At 61.1% G+C, this 13867-nt stretch overlaps 1 protein-coding gene across 1 annotated transcript; it reads left to right on the forward strand.

Moving 5' to 3' along the window:
* The first annotated feature begins 257 nt into the window (after positions 1 to 257).
* On the forward strand, positions 258 to 13867 carry LOC131092994 (Fc receptor-like protein 5). The gene is made up of 22 exons (XM_058039997.1): positions 258 to 283; positions 3188 to 3267; positions 3943 to 3963; positions 4052 to 4282; positions 4505 to 4759; positions 4860 to 5138; positions 5701 to 5970; positions 6060 to 6362; positions 6450 to 6533; positions 6903 to 6924; positions 7015 to 7094; positions 10575 to 10595; positions 10684 to 10914; positions 11170 to 11418; positions 11508 to 11623; positions 11674 to 11785; positions 12323 to 12541; positions 12706 to 12827; positions 12906 to 12987; positions 13088 to 13174; positions 13717 to 13738; positions 13846 to 13867. Exons 1-22 carry the CDS (start codon positions 258 to 260, stop codon positions 13865 to 13867), a joined length of 2934 nt encoding a protein of 977 aa, XP_057895980.1.

Consider the following 13867-nt stretch of genomic DNA (forward strand, 5'->3'; position numbering starts at 1 on the left):
GTGTCAGGCCCATGCCTGGGGCACTCACTCCACAGGAGCAGCGCCACCTTCCCGGCCATCCCGGTGTCCCCAGCCATGTGCACTGGCTGTCACTCGCTGCTGTGGCCACCGCTCCCCTGGCTGGCGGCTCTTCGGATGAAGGGGAAGAGGAAGTGAGGTCAGGTCTCGACCTCACGCGTAGGTAGCCCTTGGTGGGGGCAGGGTGGCCCCAAGCTGGGGACAGGATGGGGACAAGGCTGGGTGGGGCAAGGTGCGATATGGGTTCCCAGGAGTGGGGGGCTTGGTGGGTTTGAGGACGTGGGGATGGGTGTCCTGGAGAATGGAGGTCCTGAGGAGGGGGAATCACTGGGGATGGGGGGGCCAAGGGAATGGGGGTTCCCAGGGCTGGGGGGACTCAGGGATGGGAGTCCCAGGGGAACGTGGGCTCCAGGGGTTTGGGGCCATGGGATGGGGTCACTGGAGGAATGGGACTCCCGTGGGAATGGGGATCCTGGGAGAATCAAGGTCCTGGAGGAAAGAGGATTTTGGGGAATGGAATGAAATGGAGATGGTTCCTTGGAAATGGGGTGCTGGGCCATGGAGATCCTGGGGAATGTCAGTACTGGGATGGGGGTCCCTGGCACGGTGGGACTTAAGGAATGGGGCGCCCATGGTTGGTTTCCAGGACAATGGGGGCTGCCAGGGATGAGCAGTTTCTGGATGGGCACAGGTGTCTCAGCTCCTTCCCTGAATCCCTCAGATTTTGGGGTGACCGAGGGCCCAGCACTGCCCCTCCTGGGGTACTCCTTTTCTGAGCAGGCATCACATGGGGGCCTTGGGTACCTCTGCTTCTGCGCCCTCCCCTGCCTTTGAATTTTCCTCTCTTTATTTCTATTTTTTCCTTTTTTTCTTCACGTTTGTGCCATGTCCCCTCACCCCCGGTTCCTGGCTCAGCAATCCCGGGGAGCACCTGAGTAACGAAGGGGTTGGGGGCACCCAGGGGAGAGGGAAAATGCGGAGCAGTGGCTTCAGGGAGGGAGGGGGAGATTTTGGGGATGGAGGTATTGGGCTGTGCCCTCTCCACACTTTCTTTTTCCTGGACAAGAAGGAAGAGGCCATTTGTGCGAAAAGTCAGATGGGAAAAGGGGGAGTTTCTGTCCTGGGGGGCACATCCAGGAGGGTCCTGTCCTGAGGGAATCCTGTCCTAGGGGGTTACACATCCTGGCATGGGAGGGTCCTGTCCCAGGGGATTACACATCCTGGCATGGGAGGGTCCTGTCCCAGGTGGTGGCAGTTCCAGAAATGTCCCTGCACATTCCTGGCCGGGTGCCTGTCCCAGGGGTGGCACATCCTGGGGACCCCTGTCAATGCAAGGGTGGGGCCCAGCCATGGCCCAGCCCCACTGCACAGGGATGGCCATTGCCCAGCCCTGCTCTGGCCAGCCCCAGGGGGCAGCCAGCACCTGAGGGTCCCCATTGCCCCCTTGGCTTTGATTCTGGCAGCTTTAGAGCTGCTGCAGAGGTGAGAATTCTGTGGGTGGAAAAGGCCCTGCCTCCTCAGACCTTAAAGCAGCACAAAAACCCAAAGGGAGCCCAATTGTTGTTGCCTTTGCAGTAGTTATGGGACTCTCTCAGTCCCTTGGGCAAAGGCACAAAATGATCAATTGCTGCATTTCCAGACTGGTTCCCCCACAGCTGCCCCTGCAGGGGCATTTCCAGACAGCCCTGCTCTGAAAACCATCAAAGGCCCTCACAGAGACACTGCTTGGGCTCTCTTTGGCGTTGGTGCTTCTTGCAGGGCTGAGCAAACCACAGGCAGGCCTTTTTCCACCCACAGAATTCTCACCTCTGCAGCAGCTCTAAAGCTGCCAGAATCAAAACCAAGGGGGCAGGGGGACCCTCAGGTGCTGGCTGCCACCTGGGGCTGGGCAGAGCAGAGCTGGGCAATGGCCATCCCTGTGCAGGGGGGCTGGGCCATGGCTAGGCCCCACCCTTGGATGGCCACTGGCTTCAAGGAGCAGGAGTTTGGGGCCTCCTTCCTCCTCAGGGTTCCATTCCCCAGCTGCTCTTGCTGGCTCAGATCCAGCAGGGGACGAGCAAGAATGGAGAAGTCTGGACCCCCCCAAAGCTGCCAAGCTCCAGGACAGGACCCTCTTCCCCAGCATGTGTCCCCCCTGGGACAGGATACCCCCAAGACAGGAGCCCCCTGGATGTGCCCCCTAAGGACAGAACCCTTCCCCACCATGTGAGAAAGGTGTCAAATGGCCTTTTCCTTCTTCTGCAGGAGACAGAAAGTGAAAGTGTTGGGGGGTAAAAGCTGCACTCCCCCACCCCCCACAGCCTCCCCAGCCCTCCCTGCAGACCCCTCACCCTTGCTTCCCCCACCCTGGGCTTCCCCCACACTGGGCTTCCCCCACCCTGGGCTTCCCCCAACACATACCCTGCTCAGGAGCTACAGAGGATCCTCAAGGCATGAACTGGGGACTTGTGAAATTGAGGGGTAAAATAATGGAAATGGAATAAAGAGAGGGAAAAATCACTGGAGGATGGGGGACACAGACCCAGAGCAGCTCAGAATCCTTCTGGGGTGACACCCTGGACACCGGCACCATGTGGGGCTGGTGCTGGCTCTGGGTCACCCCAAAATATGAAGCACCCAGGGAAGGAGCTGCAACCCATGGGCTCACCCAGCCACTGCCTATCCCTGGCACCCCCATTCCCCCAGGAATGGAAACATGGGACCTCCATTCCTTATGTCCCACTCTCTTTGCAGCCCCCATCCCAACACTGACATTCCGTAGGATCTCCATGGCCCAGCACCACATTCCCAAGGAACCCCTTACCGTTCATTCCATCCCCTGAAATCTTCCTAGGACCCACCATTCTCCCATCCCATGAACTCAAATCCTTGGAGCCCACATTCCCCCGGGACTCCCATCCCTGAGTCCCCCCAGGTATGGAGACGCTCATTCCAATGGCACCCCCATTGCTGGATATCCCCCCTCCTCAAGACCCCATTTACCAGTGACCCCATTCCTGCCTCCCCAAAACCACCAAATTCCCAGCTCCTGGGAACCCCATGACACATTTTGTCCCACCCACCCATGTCCCCCGCCTGTCCCCAGCCTGTCCCCACCCTGCCCCCACCAAGGGCCACCTACGCACGAGGTCGAGATGTGACCTCGCTTCCTTCCCCTTCATCCGAAAAGCCGCCACCCAGGGGAGCGGTGGCCACAGCAGCGAGTGACAGCCAGTGCACATGGCTGGGGACACTGGGATGGCTGGGAAGGTGGCGCTGCTCCTGTGGGGTGAGTGCCCTGGGCACAGGCCTGACACCCTGGGGATGGGGAGGGGGCACAGGGGGGCTGTGGGGTCCCCTGAGGTCCCCAATGCCAGAAGAGCCAGTCAATGTTACCCACAGTGGAACTGGGTGTGACTGGGGATGTAGAGTGGCTTTGGGGACAGGAAGACAGGGCAGGAATTTGGGGATGGGGATGTGGGGACAGGAATGTGGGGACTGGCACCTTTGGGCTCAGGCAGCTCCAGGGATAGGGACAAGGGAACTGGGATGCCGGGACAAGAACGGTGAGGATGTGGCCATGGGGATGGGATCACGGGGATGGGATCATGAGCACGTGGGGGTGACCTGGGCCAGCATGGGCTGTGTCCATGGTGTCCTCATGCCCGGGGTGTTATCAGTGTCCCCATGTTCTGCCTCAGCCCGGGGTGGCCTCGGCGTCCCTGTTCCCAGGGTGTCTGTGCCACATGGATGTGGTGCACGGGTGGCTGTGACACAGACGTGTCCCCCTGCCTGTCCAGACTTTTGGGGACCACCCAAACACTTTCCCACAAGAGCATCTGTCCCCACGGGGACAGTTTGGGGACAGCCACCACACCCTGTACCCCATGTGCCTCTGTCCCCATGGTGACACCCCCACTCAGCCCTGTCCCTTCTCCCTTCCAGCCCAGACCCTCGGCCTTGCTGGTGAGTCCTCAGGGGATGCCATGTCCCCACCTCGCTGTGCCCAGCCCCACACTGGCCCTGGCAGGCTGGTGTCCCTTGTCACCCACAGGTACCCAGACCACCCAGCTCCTGGTGGAGCCCCCCTGGAGGCCAGCGGTGCTGTGGGACCGGGTGACACTGACCTGCCAGGGCTTGGGGACTGCCGGTGCCACCACCTGGTACAAGGACAGTCAGCGTTGGTGGCAGGAGGGACAGGACCGCCTCAGTGTCACCGAGAGTGGCACCTACACATGTGACAGACCCGGCACTGGGCGCAGCCCCCCCGTGACAGTCTTAGATGGTGAGGGGAGACCTTTAATGATCATGGGGGCCCCAGAGCGTTAAGGGTGGTCTCCATTCCCTAGGTGGCCTCACACCCCTCGTGTGACAAGAGCCAGTCCCCTGCACACAGGGACATCCCAGTGCTCCCCAGAACACCCCAGGGCACCCACATGTCCCCGGTGCTATGGGCACCCACCTCAGACCAGTCTCATCAGTGACATGTGACATTCCTGTCCCACAGACCCACTAGTGCTGCAGGTGCCAGCGCGGGCACTGCTGGAGGGGGACACCTTGACACTGCGCTGCCGGTGCCGGCAGGACAACCATCTCACCAGGGTGCGATTTTACTGGGATGAGAAGGAAATCAGGGGGTCCCTCAAGGGGACCAAGCTGTCCCTTTCACCTCTGCAGCTGCACCACAGCGGCCGCTACAGATGTGAGGGCATGGTGGGGTTCTGGCAGTCACGGTCAGCAGCAGTGACAGTGACAGTGCAAGGTGAGCACCCACACGGCTGGAACTCCAATATCTTGACATCCCCAAAGCCACTTCCCAGTGCACTCAGATTCACAGTCCTCACCTCTCCTCTCCTTCCCAGAGCTCTTCTCGGTCCCAGTGCTGGAGGGTCCCCGCGAGCTCACTGAGGGGTCCCCCCTGAATCTCAGCTGCCTCAGCACCCCCAGCCCCCTGCGGCCCCGAGCCCCCCTCCTGCACGTGTTCTACTGGGATGGGCAGGTGGTGGGGGGCCCACAGGAGTCCCCGCAGCTGCTGGTGCCCGCTGTGAGGGTCTCCCACTCGGGGAATTATGGCTGTGAGGTGCACTCCCAGGAAGGGTCAGTGCAGAAGAGCAGCAACCGGCTCCTTGTCACGGTGTGCAGTGAGTGCAGGAATGGGCATGGGGAGCCCCCACAGATGCCTTGGGTCCCCCACACTGCCTGGCATCTCCCAGCCCTCCCTGACGCCTGCTCTGGGGCACCCAACCTTTTCCATATCCCTCCCTGCCCCCCCCATCCTTTCTCGGGTCTCTCCTCGGGACCCCCAGTCCGTACACGGGTACACCCATCCTTCCCTGGTGCATTTTCTGTGTCCTGGCATCCCTGCCCCGGGTTGCTACTAAGCTCCCCCCATTCCTGGCTTGTGTTTCCCTCCATCCTTCGTTGAGTCCCCTCCCCCATCCCTGGGTCCCTCCACCCCTCTCTGAGGTCTCTGCACATTGCTCAAGTCTCACCATCCCCTCCCATGGTCCCCGTACCCTTCCTGGTGTTGCCCACCTCCCTCTCCAGGTGTCCCCTCCCTGACCCCCTTATCATCCCTCGGGGTTCCTTTCTAAGCCCCCCTCCCCCAATCTCTGCACCCCTCTCCCTCACTGGAATTCCCCTGCCCCTCCTTGACACACCCCCGGGTCCCTCACTGTCCCCTGGTGTCCCACTCTCCCGCAGGGGTCCCGCCCTCGGGGGTGTCCCTGTCAGTGCAGCCCCCTGGGGGACAGGTGGCACTCGGGGAGAGCCTGGTGCTGAGCTGTGAGGCGGCCATAGGGACAGGTCCCCTGTCCTTCTACTGGCACCGGGAGGGCTCGGGAACACTGGTGGGCACTGGCCCCCACCTGGAGCTGCGCCACGTTGGGGACAATGACAGCGGCCAGTACCGGTGCCGGGTCAGTGATGGGAACAGCGTGGCCGAGAGTGACCCCCTGAATGTCACCATCCTGGGTGAGCAGGACCCTCGGGCTGGGGATGACCCCACCCACAGCACCCCCATCCCACCTCGCCAGGTGCCAGCCCTGTCTCTATCCCCGCAGTGCCCGTGGCCAATGCCACCATCACCCCCGGTCCCCTGGCACACCAGGTGTGTTCAGGTGACAACATGACCCTGCGCTGCTCGGTGCAGGTGGGCTCAGCCCCTGTCACCTTCACCTGGCTGCACAATGGGCAGCATGTGGCCCAGGGTCCCCTCCTGGAGCTCAGGGACATCGATGTGGGACATTCGGGCACCTACCAGTGCGTGGCCACCAACCAGCTGGGACAGGACGGGCAACGCGTGTTCCGGGCACACAGCCCCGAGCTGGCCCTGGAGGTGACACCTGGCTCATCCTGGGTCACAGGTGGGGTGACACAAGTGAGGTCACCAGGCAGTGCAGGACCAATGGGGTGATGGGTGACCCTGATGTGTCCCCCTCTGTTTCTTGCAGTGGCCACAGGGGTCGGTGGGGCCCTTTTCTTCCTGCTCCTGCTCGTGGGTGTCATTGTGACCAGGCACCGGTGGCACTGTGTGGGTGGGTGACAATGGGGGCATGGGGGTTCCAGGGAGCTGTAGAGGCCCACAGAATTGGAGAAACCATAGGGAAATACCCACAGCACCACAATTGTGACTTTGGCTAGAGGTCTTGCAGGGTTTGGGGAGGTGCTGGATGGTCCTGCAGGGATGTTGGGGATTCTTTCTAAGGCCCTGGGAGTTTTTGGGGGTAGTCTCTGTCCCTCCTGGGATTTGGGTTCTTGAGTGTGAGTTGTTTGGGGACACTGGGGAGGCTCATGGATTCTGGGGGGCTTCAGGGATACTGGGAGGTCTTGAAGGGATCCAGGAATCCTGAGAGGGGTCAGGGTCCTGGGACCCCATAGTCACTCCTCCCCTGCTTCCATTGCAGCCACCAGGAAGAACCAGGAAAGGTGAGTGGGGGGCTCAAACCACACTCTCCCCTTTTACCCAAACCCCCAAGACCTCCCATCCCCTCCCCCACATCCCCTATATTCCCTCAGGACCTCCCCGGATCCCCTGGCCCCCCCAGAGGAGGGGGAGGTGCTGTACACCCACGTCATGGTCACCAAGAGGGCAGGGGGTGAGTACAGGGGGGACACACGCAGAGGGACACGTCACCCACGAGTGTCACCCCACCCAGATCCCACAGCCCGTGTCTCTCGCAGTGTCCCCCCATGCCACCACCCTCCAGGATCCCCAGGTGACCTACGCAGAGCTGCAGGGACACTAGGGGCGACCGCGGGAACCTGGTGACATCTACGGGAATGTGCTGTGACACTGGGGGGAACTGGGGGGCACTGGGGGTCCCCATCCATGGGCACCCACTCGTGTGTGTGCTGCCACTAAAAACTGCCCCTCTGCCTCCCTGTGGGGGCACAAGGATCCCAAAGGGCTGAAAGATTAATTTCCTGAAATAGCAACGATAGAGAATAAAACCAACAGCAACATCAACAAGATTCAGACTCCAAATGGTCACACAAGGAAAGACTTCCAGGGAAAGCACCCAAAAAGGGACAAGCCCCAAACACTCCCCCAAGCACGTTTCCTCCACCAGAGGAACCTGGCAGGGCTCTGGACCTTCCTTGCTCTGATGGCCACAGCAGCCTTCAGGAGGCTCTGGATTCTCTTTTCCCTTGTCCCAAACCCCTCCTCTGCCATGTTCCCCACACGAGGATGTCACAAAGGCCCTGTGGGGGTTCCAGAGCCTCCCCTTTTGCCAGGGCAGTCGGGTTCAGGCCATGGTACATGGTGGGGGGTCAGAGACAGGAAAAGTTTCATGTCTGAAGACATTTTTGAACACCTATGTGTTGCAGGGGTGGGTCAGGCCTTGCATTTGGTGAGACAGGGCTACATCTTTCCAACAGTCTGTCAGCTGTGGCACTCTGGGGACAGTGTGATGCTCTATAAAAGCCAGCTCCGGAGTGGCCAGGTGACCAGAAGTGCCATCTGAGGAGAGGGCCCTTGGTGGCCCAACTGGCTTAAAAGGCAGAGCATGAGGTAGCCAAGTCCCTGATCCTGTCCCTTCTTGGGGTGTCTGTCACATCCAAGCTGGAACCCAGGAGTTGGCAACTCATTTAAATGAGAAATATCTGCCAAGGAAAGTGAGAATGTACCTGGAATGGAAAGAAGACCCATATCTAAATTTCTTTTAATTTCCAAGATTATGGGGATACCAAAGTGTTGGAGAATGAATAACAGCTTTTTACTGGGAAATTTATAAACCACAACAGAACAAACAACACAAACCCAGAACTTTCCCTCCCGCTCAGCACTGTTGGTTTTTGCGGCAGTTATAACCGCGGCCAGCAGGGGGCGCTGCAGGGAGCACTCCCGGCCAGCAGGGGGCGCCCCGGTCCAGCTCCATCCCCTCAGGGGCCATGGCAGCCTCGGACGGGAGGCAGGAGGGGAAATCGCTCCTTTTGCAAACTCACGGGCACCAATCGGTCCCGGCACCACCACGGGCAGCGGGCAGAAGCCGCCAAGGCAGCAGGTTGGATCCCAGTGCCCACTGGCAGCGTAGCAGTGTCCCAGGGTCAGGCACACGCCCTGTGCAACACCAGCGACCGCTCTCCATGATCCCGAATGGAAGGAAGGCAGCACCTGACCCCAGGCAGCTCTCAGGTCCACAGCAGCACCTCTGGTGGATTTACACCACAATTCCTGCCAACCCTCAGCCTTTCACTCAGGTGAGGAGGCCAGGGATGGAGCAGCTTTGGGGAAACCTTGAATCCACACAGGGTCACTCCACAGAGGTCCAACACAGCTGTTGGCATGGCCCCTGCTTGGTGTTTCCACACTTCATCCTCTTATCTGGCAGACACATCCCAAACCCAAACATTCTTTCCATGAGGTTCCAGAAGGCTGCAGGTTTTGTTCAAGAAGGAGGGTCCAGGTCAGGATGTTGAGCAGAATGTTGTGGATTGTGCAGTAGTTTTGTGGTTCTCTCTGTCCCTTACAAAGAGGAACAAATGATCAATTGCCACATTTCCAGGCTGGTTCCCTCACAGCTGCCCCTCCCAGGGGGTGGTTTCCAGCCAGCCCTGCTCTAAAAATCATCAAAGGCCCTCCCAGAGCCGCTTCTTGGGCTGCCTTTGGAGTTTGTGCTTCTTGCAGGGCTGGGCAAACCACTGGCAGGCCTTTGTCCCCACACAGAATTCTCACCTCTGCTCCAGGAGCTTCACAGACCCAGAACCCCTCAGAATCTGTTTTGGGTGACCCGCAGGCTGCCGACGCCTTGTGGGGGCTGTGCTGGGCTCTGAATCACCCAAAATCTGAGGCTCCCAGGGAAAGAGCTGAGACCCATAGGCCCACCCAGCCACTGCCCGTCCCTGGCACCTCCATTCCCCTGAAAATCAAATCATGAGTACCCCATTTCTTATGTCTCCCCCTCTCTGGAACCCATATCCCAGTACTCACATTCCCCAGGATCTTCATGGCCCAGGACACCTCATTCCCAAGAAACCCTCTGCTGTTCATCCCATCCCTAAAATTCCCTTCCCACAGGACCTTGATTTTCACAGGACCCCCATTCCCACAGCATCCCCCATTCCCCCAGCATCCCCATCCCATCACCCCAAATCCCCGGAACTCATGTTCCTCTGGCACTCCCATCCCTGTGACCCCTCAGGTGTGGGGACCCCCATTCCCAGTGACTCCACCTCCTCAGCACCCCCATTCCCAGGGACCCCCCATTCCCCTGGACACCCATCCCCACATCCACAAACCCCCTGAGACCCCACTCCTGAGAACCCCATGTCCCACTGTGTCCCACCCAGCCTTGTCCCCATCCTGTCCCCACCCTGCCCACAGCCTGTGCCCAGCTTGTGGCAACCCTAATCCCACCAGGTGCCACCTACGCATGAGGGTGAGACCTGACCTCGCTTCCTTCCCCTTTGGCCATAGAGCCACCACCCAGGGGACAGCCACCCCTGGCAGTGAGTGACAGCCAGTGCACATGGCTGGGGACACCGGGATGGCCGGAAAGGTGGCGCTGCTCCTGTGGGGTGAGTGCCCCGGGCAAGGGCCTGACATCCCGGGGATGGGGAGGGGAGGGGGCAGAGGGGGCTGTGGGGTCCCCTGAGGTCCCCAAAGCCAGCCGGGCATGGAGCCCAGTGTGACCAGAGTTGTGGGGTAGCTTTGGGGACAGAAACAGGAGACAGGAATGTGGGGACAGGGAGATGAAGATGTGGGGACAAGGATGTGGCAGAAGGAACCTTGGGGCTGGGGCAGCTGTGGGGACCAGGACAGGAACACAGGAATGCAGGGACAGGGACAAGGGGACAAACACCATGTTGATGGGCCATGGGGACAGGTGCCCTCAGAAATGGACCATGGGCACAGGGCCATGGGGATGTGGCTGTGGGGCTGGCAGGGGTGACCTGTCCCAGCACAGGTCTCCATGCCTGAGCAAGGGTTGGCTGCTGTGTCCCTGTCTTCAAGACATCTGTGCCACACCATTGCCCCCAGTGAGACCTTTTGGGAACAGCCCCACACTCCATGACCCCGTGCTGCTGTCCCGGGAGTGTCACCCTCACCCAGCTGTGTCTCTTCTCCCTTCCAGCCCACACCCTCGGCCTCGCTGGTGAGTCCTCAGGGGATGCCATGGCCCCACCCCGCTGTCCCCAGCTACCTGGTGGCCCAGGCAGGCTGGTGTCCCCTGTCACCCACAGGTGCCCAGACCACCCAGATCCTGGTGGAGCCCCCCTGGATACCACCGGTCCTGTGGGACCAGGTGACACTGACCTGCCAGGGCATGGGGACCGCCAGTGCTGCCGCCAGGTATAAGGACGGGCAGCGCTTGTGGCAGGAGAGACAGGAACGCTTCACTGTCACCGAGAGTGGCACCTACTGGTGTGACAGACCCGGCACCAGGCGCAGCCCCCTCGTGATAGTCTTACAATGTAAGGGGGTTTGGGTGTCCCCAGGCTGGCACCCAATTGGACTCCAATGGCTCTGGGTGGGCTCTGCTCCATGGAACACCTCTGTGTGACCAGAGCCTGTCCCCTGCTCTGGGGACATCCCAGAGAATCCCACAGTGGGGGAAACCGTGTGGTAACTGCAGACCCCTGGTGTGCTGGGTGTGACACAATGCGGGGGTCCTGGTGCCATCAGGCGTGACAGGTCCCCTCTGTCCCCCAGCCTGGCTGGTGCTGCAGGTGCGGGGCAGGCGCTGCTGGAGGGGGGCACGGTGACACTGCGCTGCCGGATCTCGTGGAACAGAACGGTCACCTCAGCATCCTTCTACCGAGAGGGAAAGGAACTGGGGAGGCTCCTTGATGGCACCGAGCTGTCCCTGCCCCCTCTGCAACTGAACCACAGTGGCAGCAACAGCTGCAAGGGCCGGGTGAAATTCGGGACATCAGAGAAGTCATGGCAGTCAGTGCCGGTGACAGTGACATTGCATGGTGAGCACTCCACAGCCCCCACCCTGACACCCCCACAGCCCCTCCCCAGGGATTCAGGCTCACAAATCCCCCTCCCCTCTCCTTCCCAGAGCTCTTCTCGGTCCCAGTGCTGGAGGGTCCCCCCAAGCTCACCGAGGGGTCCCCCCTGACCCTCAGCTGCCTCAGCACCCCCAGCCCCCTGCGGCCCCGAGCCCCCTTCCTGCACGTGTTCTACCAGAATGAGCAGGTGGTGGGGACCCACAGGGGTCCCCGCAGCTGCTGGTGCCCGCCGTGCGGGTCTCGCACTCAGGCAATTACAGCTGTGAGGTGCGATCCGAGGGTGGGGCCATGCGGAGGAGCAGCGCCCGGCTCTATATCACCGTGCGCAGTGAGTGCGGGGATGGGCACGGGGGCCCCCCACAGCCTCCACGGCTCGTCCAACCCTGCCTGGGGACTCCCAGTCCTTCCTGACACATGACCTGTGGCACCTAAGTTTCCCGTATCTCTCCCTGGCTTCCCTGTTCCTTTCTCTGGTCCCTCCCCGGACCCCACATGGGTACCCCCATCCTTTCCTGGCACCTTTTCCATGTCCTGCCATTGCTGACCTGGGTCCCTCCTCAGGTCCCTCCATTCTTGGCTTGTGTCCTCTCATCCCTCACTGGATCCACTGACCCCTCCCTGCATCCCTCCACCCCCCTCTGAGGTCCCCACACATTCCCCAGGTCCGACCATGGTCTCCCCGTGTCCCCAAACCCTCCCTGGTGTCACCCCCATCGCTCTTCAGGATTCCCTTCCCAGAACCCCCCATCCCCCTTTTTCAAATCCCCCCCCATCTCTGTCCCCCCTCTCCCTAACTGGTATCCTCCTGCCCCTCCCCGACCACCCAGGTCCCTCACTGTCCACAGCTGTCCCCCAGCTCCTGCAGGTGTCCCGCCCTCGGGGGTGTCCCTGTCAGCGCAGCCCCCTGGAGGACAGGTGGCACTCGGGGACGGCCTGGTGGTGAGCTGCACGGTGGCCACGAGGACAGGTCCTCTGTCCTTCTCCTGGCACCAGGAGGGCTCAGGGGCACTGCCAGGAACGGGCCCCCACCTGGAGGTGCGCCACATTGGGGACAATGACAGCGGCCAGTACCGGTGCCGGATCAGTAACGGGGACAGTGTTAACAGTCAGTAAACAGTAACAGGGGCCGAGAGTGACCCCCTGAATGTCACCATCCTGGGAAAGTGGGATCCTCAGGCTGGGGCTGACCCCACTCACAGCACCCCCATCCCACCTGGCCCGGTGACAGCGCCGTCTCTGTCCTCACAGTGCCCGTGGCCAATGCCACCATCACCCCCGGCCCCCTGGCACACCAGGTGCATGCAGGTGACAACGTGACCCTGCGCTGCTCAGTGCAGGTGGGCTCAGCCCCTGTCACCTTCACCTGGCTGCACAATGGGCAGGAGGTGGCACAGGGTCCCCTCCTGGAGCTCACGGACATTGATGTGGGACATTCAGGCACCTACCAGTGCGTGGCCACCAACCAGCTGGGACAGGACGGGCACCGCATGTTCCGGGCACTCAGCCCTGAGCTGGCCCTGGAGGTGACACGTGGGTCACCCTGGGTCACAGGTGGGGTCACATGGGGTCATCCGGGTGGTCAGGACTCCTGCAGTTCAGGATGACCCAAATGTGTCCCCTCTGTCCCCAGCAGTGGCTGTGAATGTCGGCAGCACCCTCCTGTTCCTGCTCCTGCTCCTGGCTGTCATCGGGGGCTGTCACTGGTGGTACCACCGGGGTGAGTGACAATAGGGGTGGCACAAGGTCCTACAAGAATCGGGGGAAAGCCCCACACACTGGGGGGGCCATTGGGGCATCACCCAAAGCCCCTGAGCTGGAGGAAGCTGAGCCCCCAGTGACCTTTGCTTTGGGGGCCTTTCAGAGGTTCCTGGGCTGTGCCAGGAAGGACCTTGAGGAATATTGGGGTGAGACTGGGATCTCCTGGGGGCTTTTAGGGTGGTATTGGAGAGTTGTGCAGGGATGTTAAGAGCTCCTCAGGGATCCTGGAGCAGTTTGGGGTCTTCCCTGCATTCCTTTTTTGGGGTTCCTTGAGGCTTGAGGGGTGCTCAGGGGTTCAGGGTTCCTGGGGAGGGGGTTCGAGTACCTGGGTGCCTCAGGTGTTCTGGGGCTGCTCAGGGGTGCTTTGGGGTGCAGGGGCCTGGGAGTCCAGTAGAAATCAGTGTCTGGTGGAGGCTCAGGGCTCCAGTGGGCATTTAAATGTCCCAGGTGGGGTTGGGGCCCAGGGGACCCCATGATCAGCCCATCCTCTTTTTCTTGCAGCTCTCAGGAAATCCCAGGACAGGTGAGTGGGGAGTTCCAGCCATGACTCTGCCTGACCCCCTCCCCAGACACTCCTCAGACCCCCCCTTATCCCCACAGGGCCTCCCAGAACACCCTTTTCCCCCGCAGGTTGGGGAAGGGCTGGACATGA

This window comes from Melospiza georgiana, chromosome 23 (genome assembly GCF_028018845.1).
Source record: "Melospiza georgiana isolate bMelGeo1 chromosome 23, bMelGeo1.pri, whole genome shotgun sequence".
NCBI lineage: Eukaryota > Metazoa > Chordata > Aves > Passeriformes > Passerellidae > Melospiza > Melospiza georgiana.

What these genes read in the sequence shown, in the direction of transcription:
- LOC131092994 (XM_058039997.1), top strand. Translation starts at nt 258, where the DNA reads ATGGGTTCCCAGGAGTGGGGGGCTTG. An exon ending in CCACACCCTCGGCCTCGCTG is followed by an intron (nt 10,596 to 10,683) that starts GTGAGTCCTCAG and finishes TGTCACCCACAG; the next exon opens with GTGCCCAGACCACCCAGATC. An exon ending in GCTCTATATCACCGTGCGCA is followed by an intron (nt 11,786 to 12,322) that starts GTGAGTGCGGGG and finishes CAGCTCCTGCAG; the next exon opens with GTGTCCCGCCCTCGGGGGTG.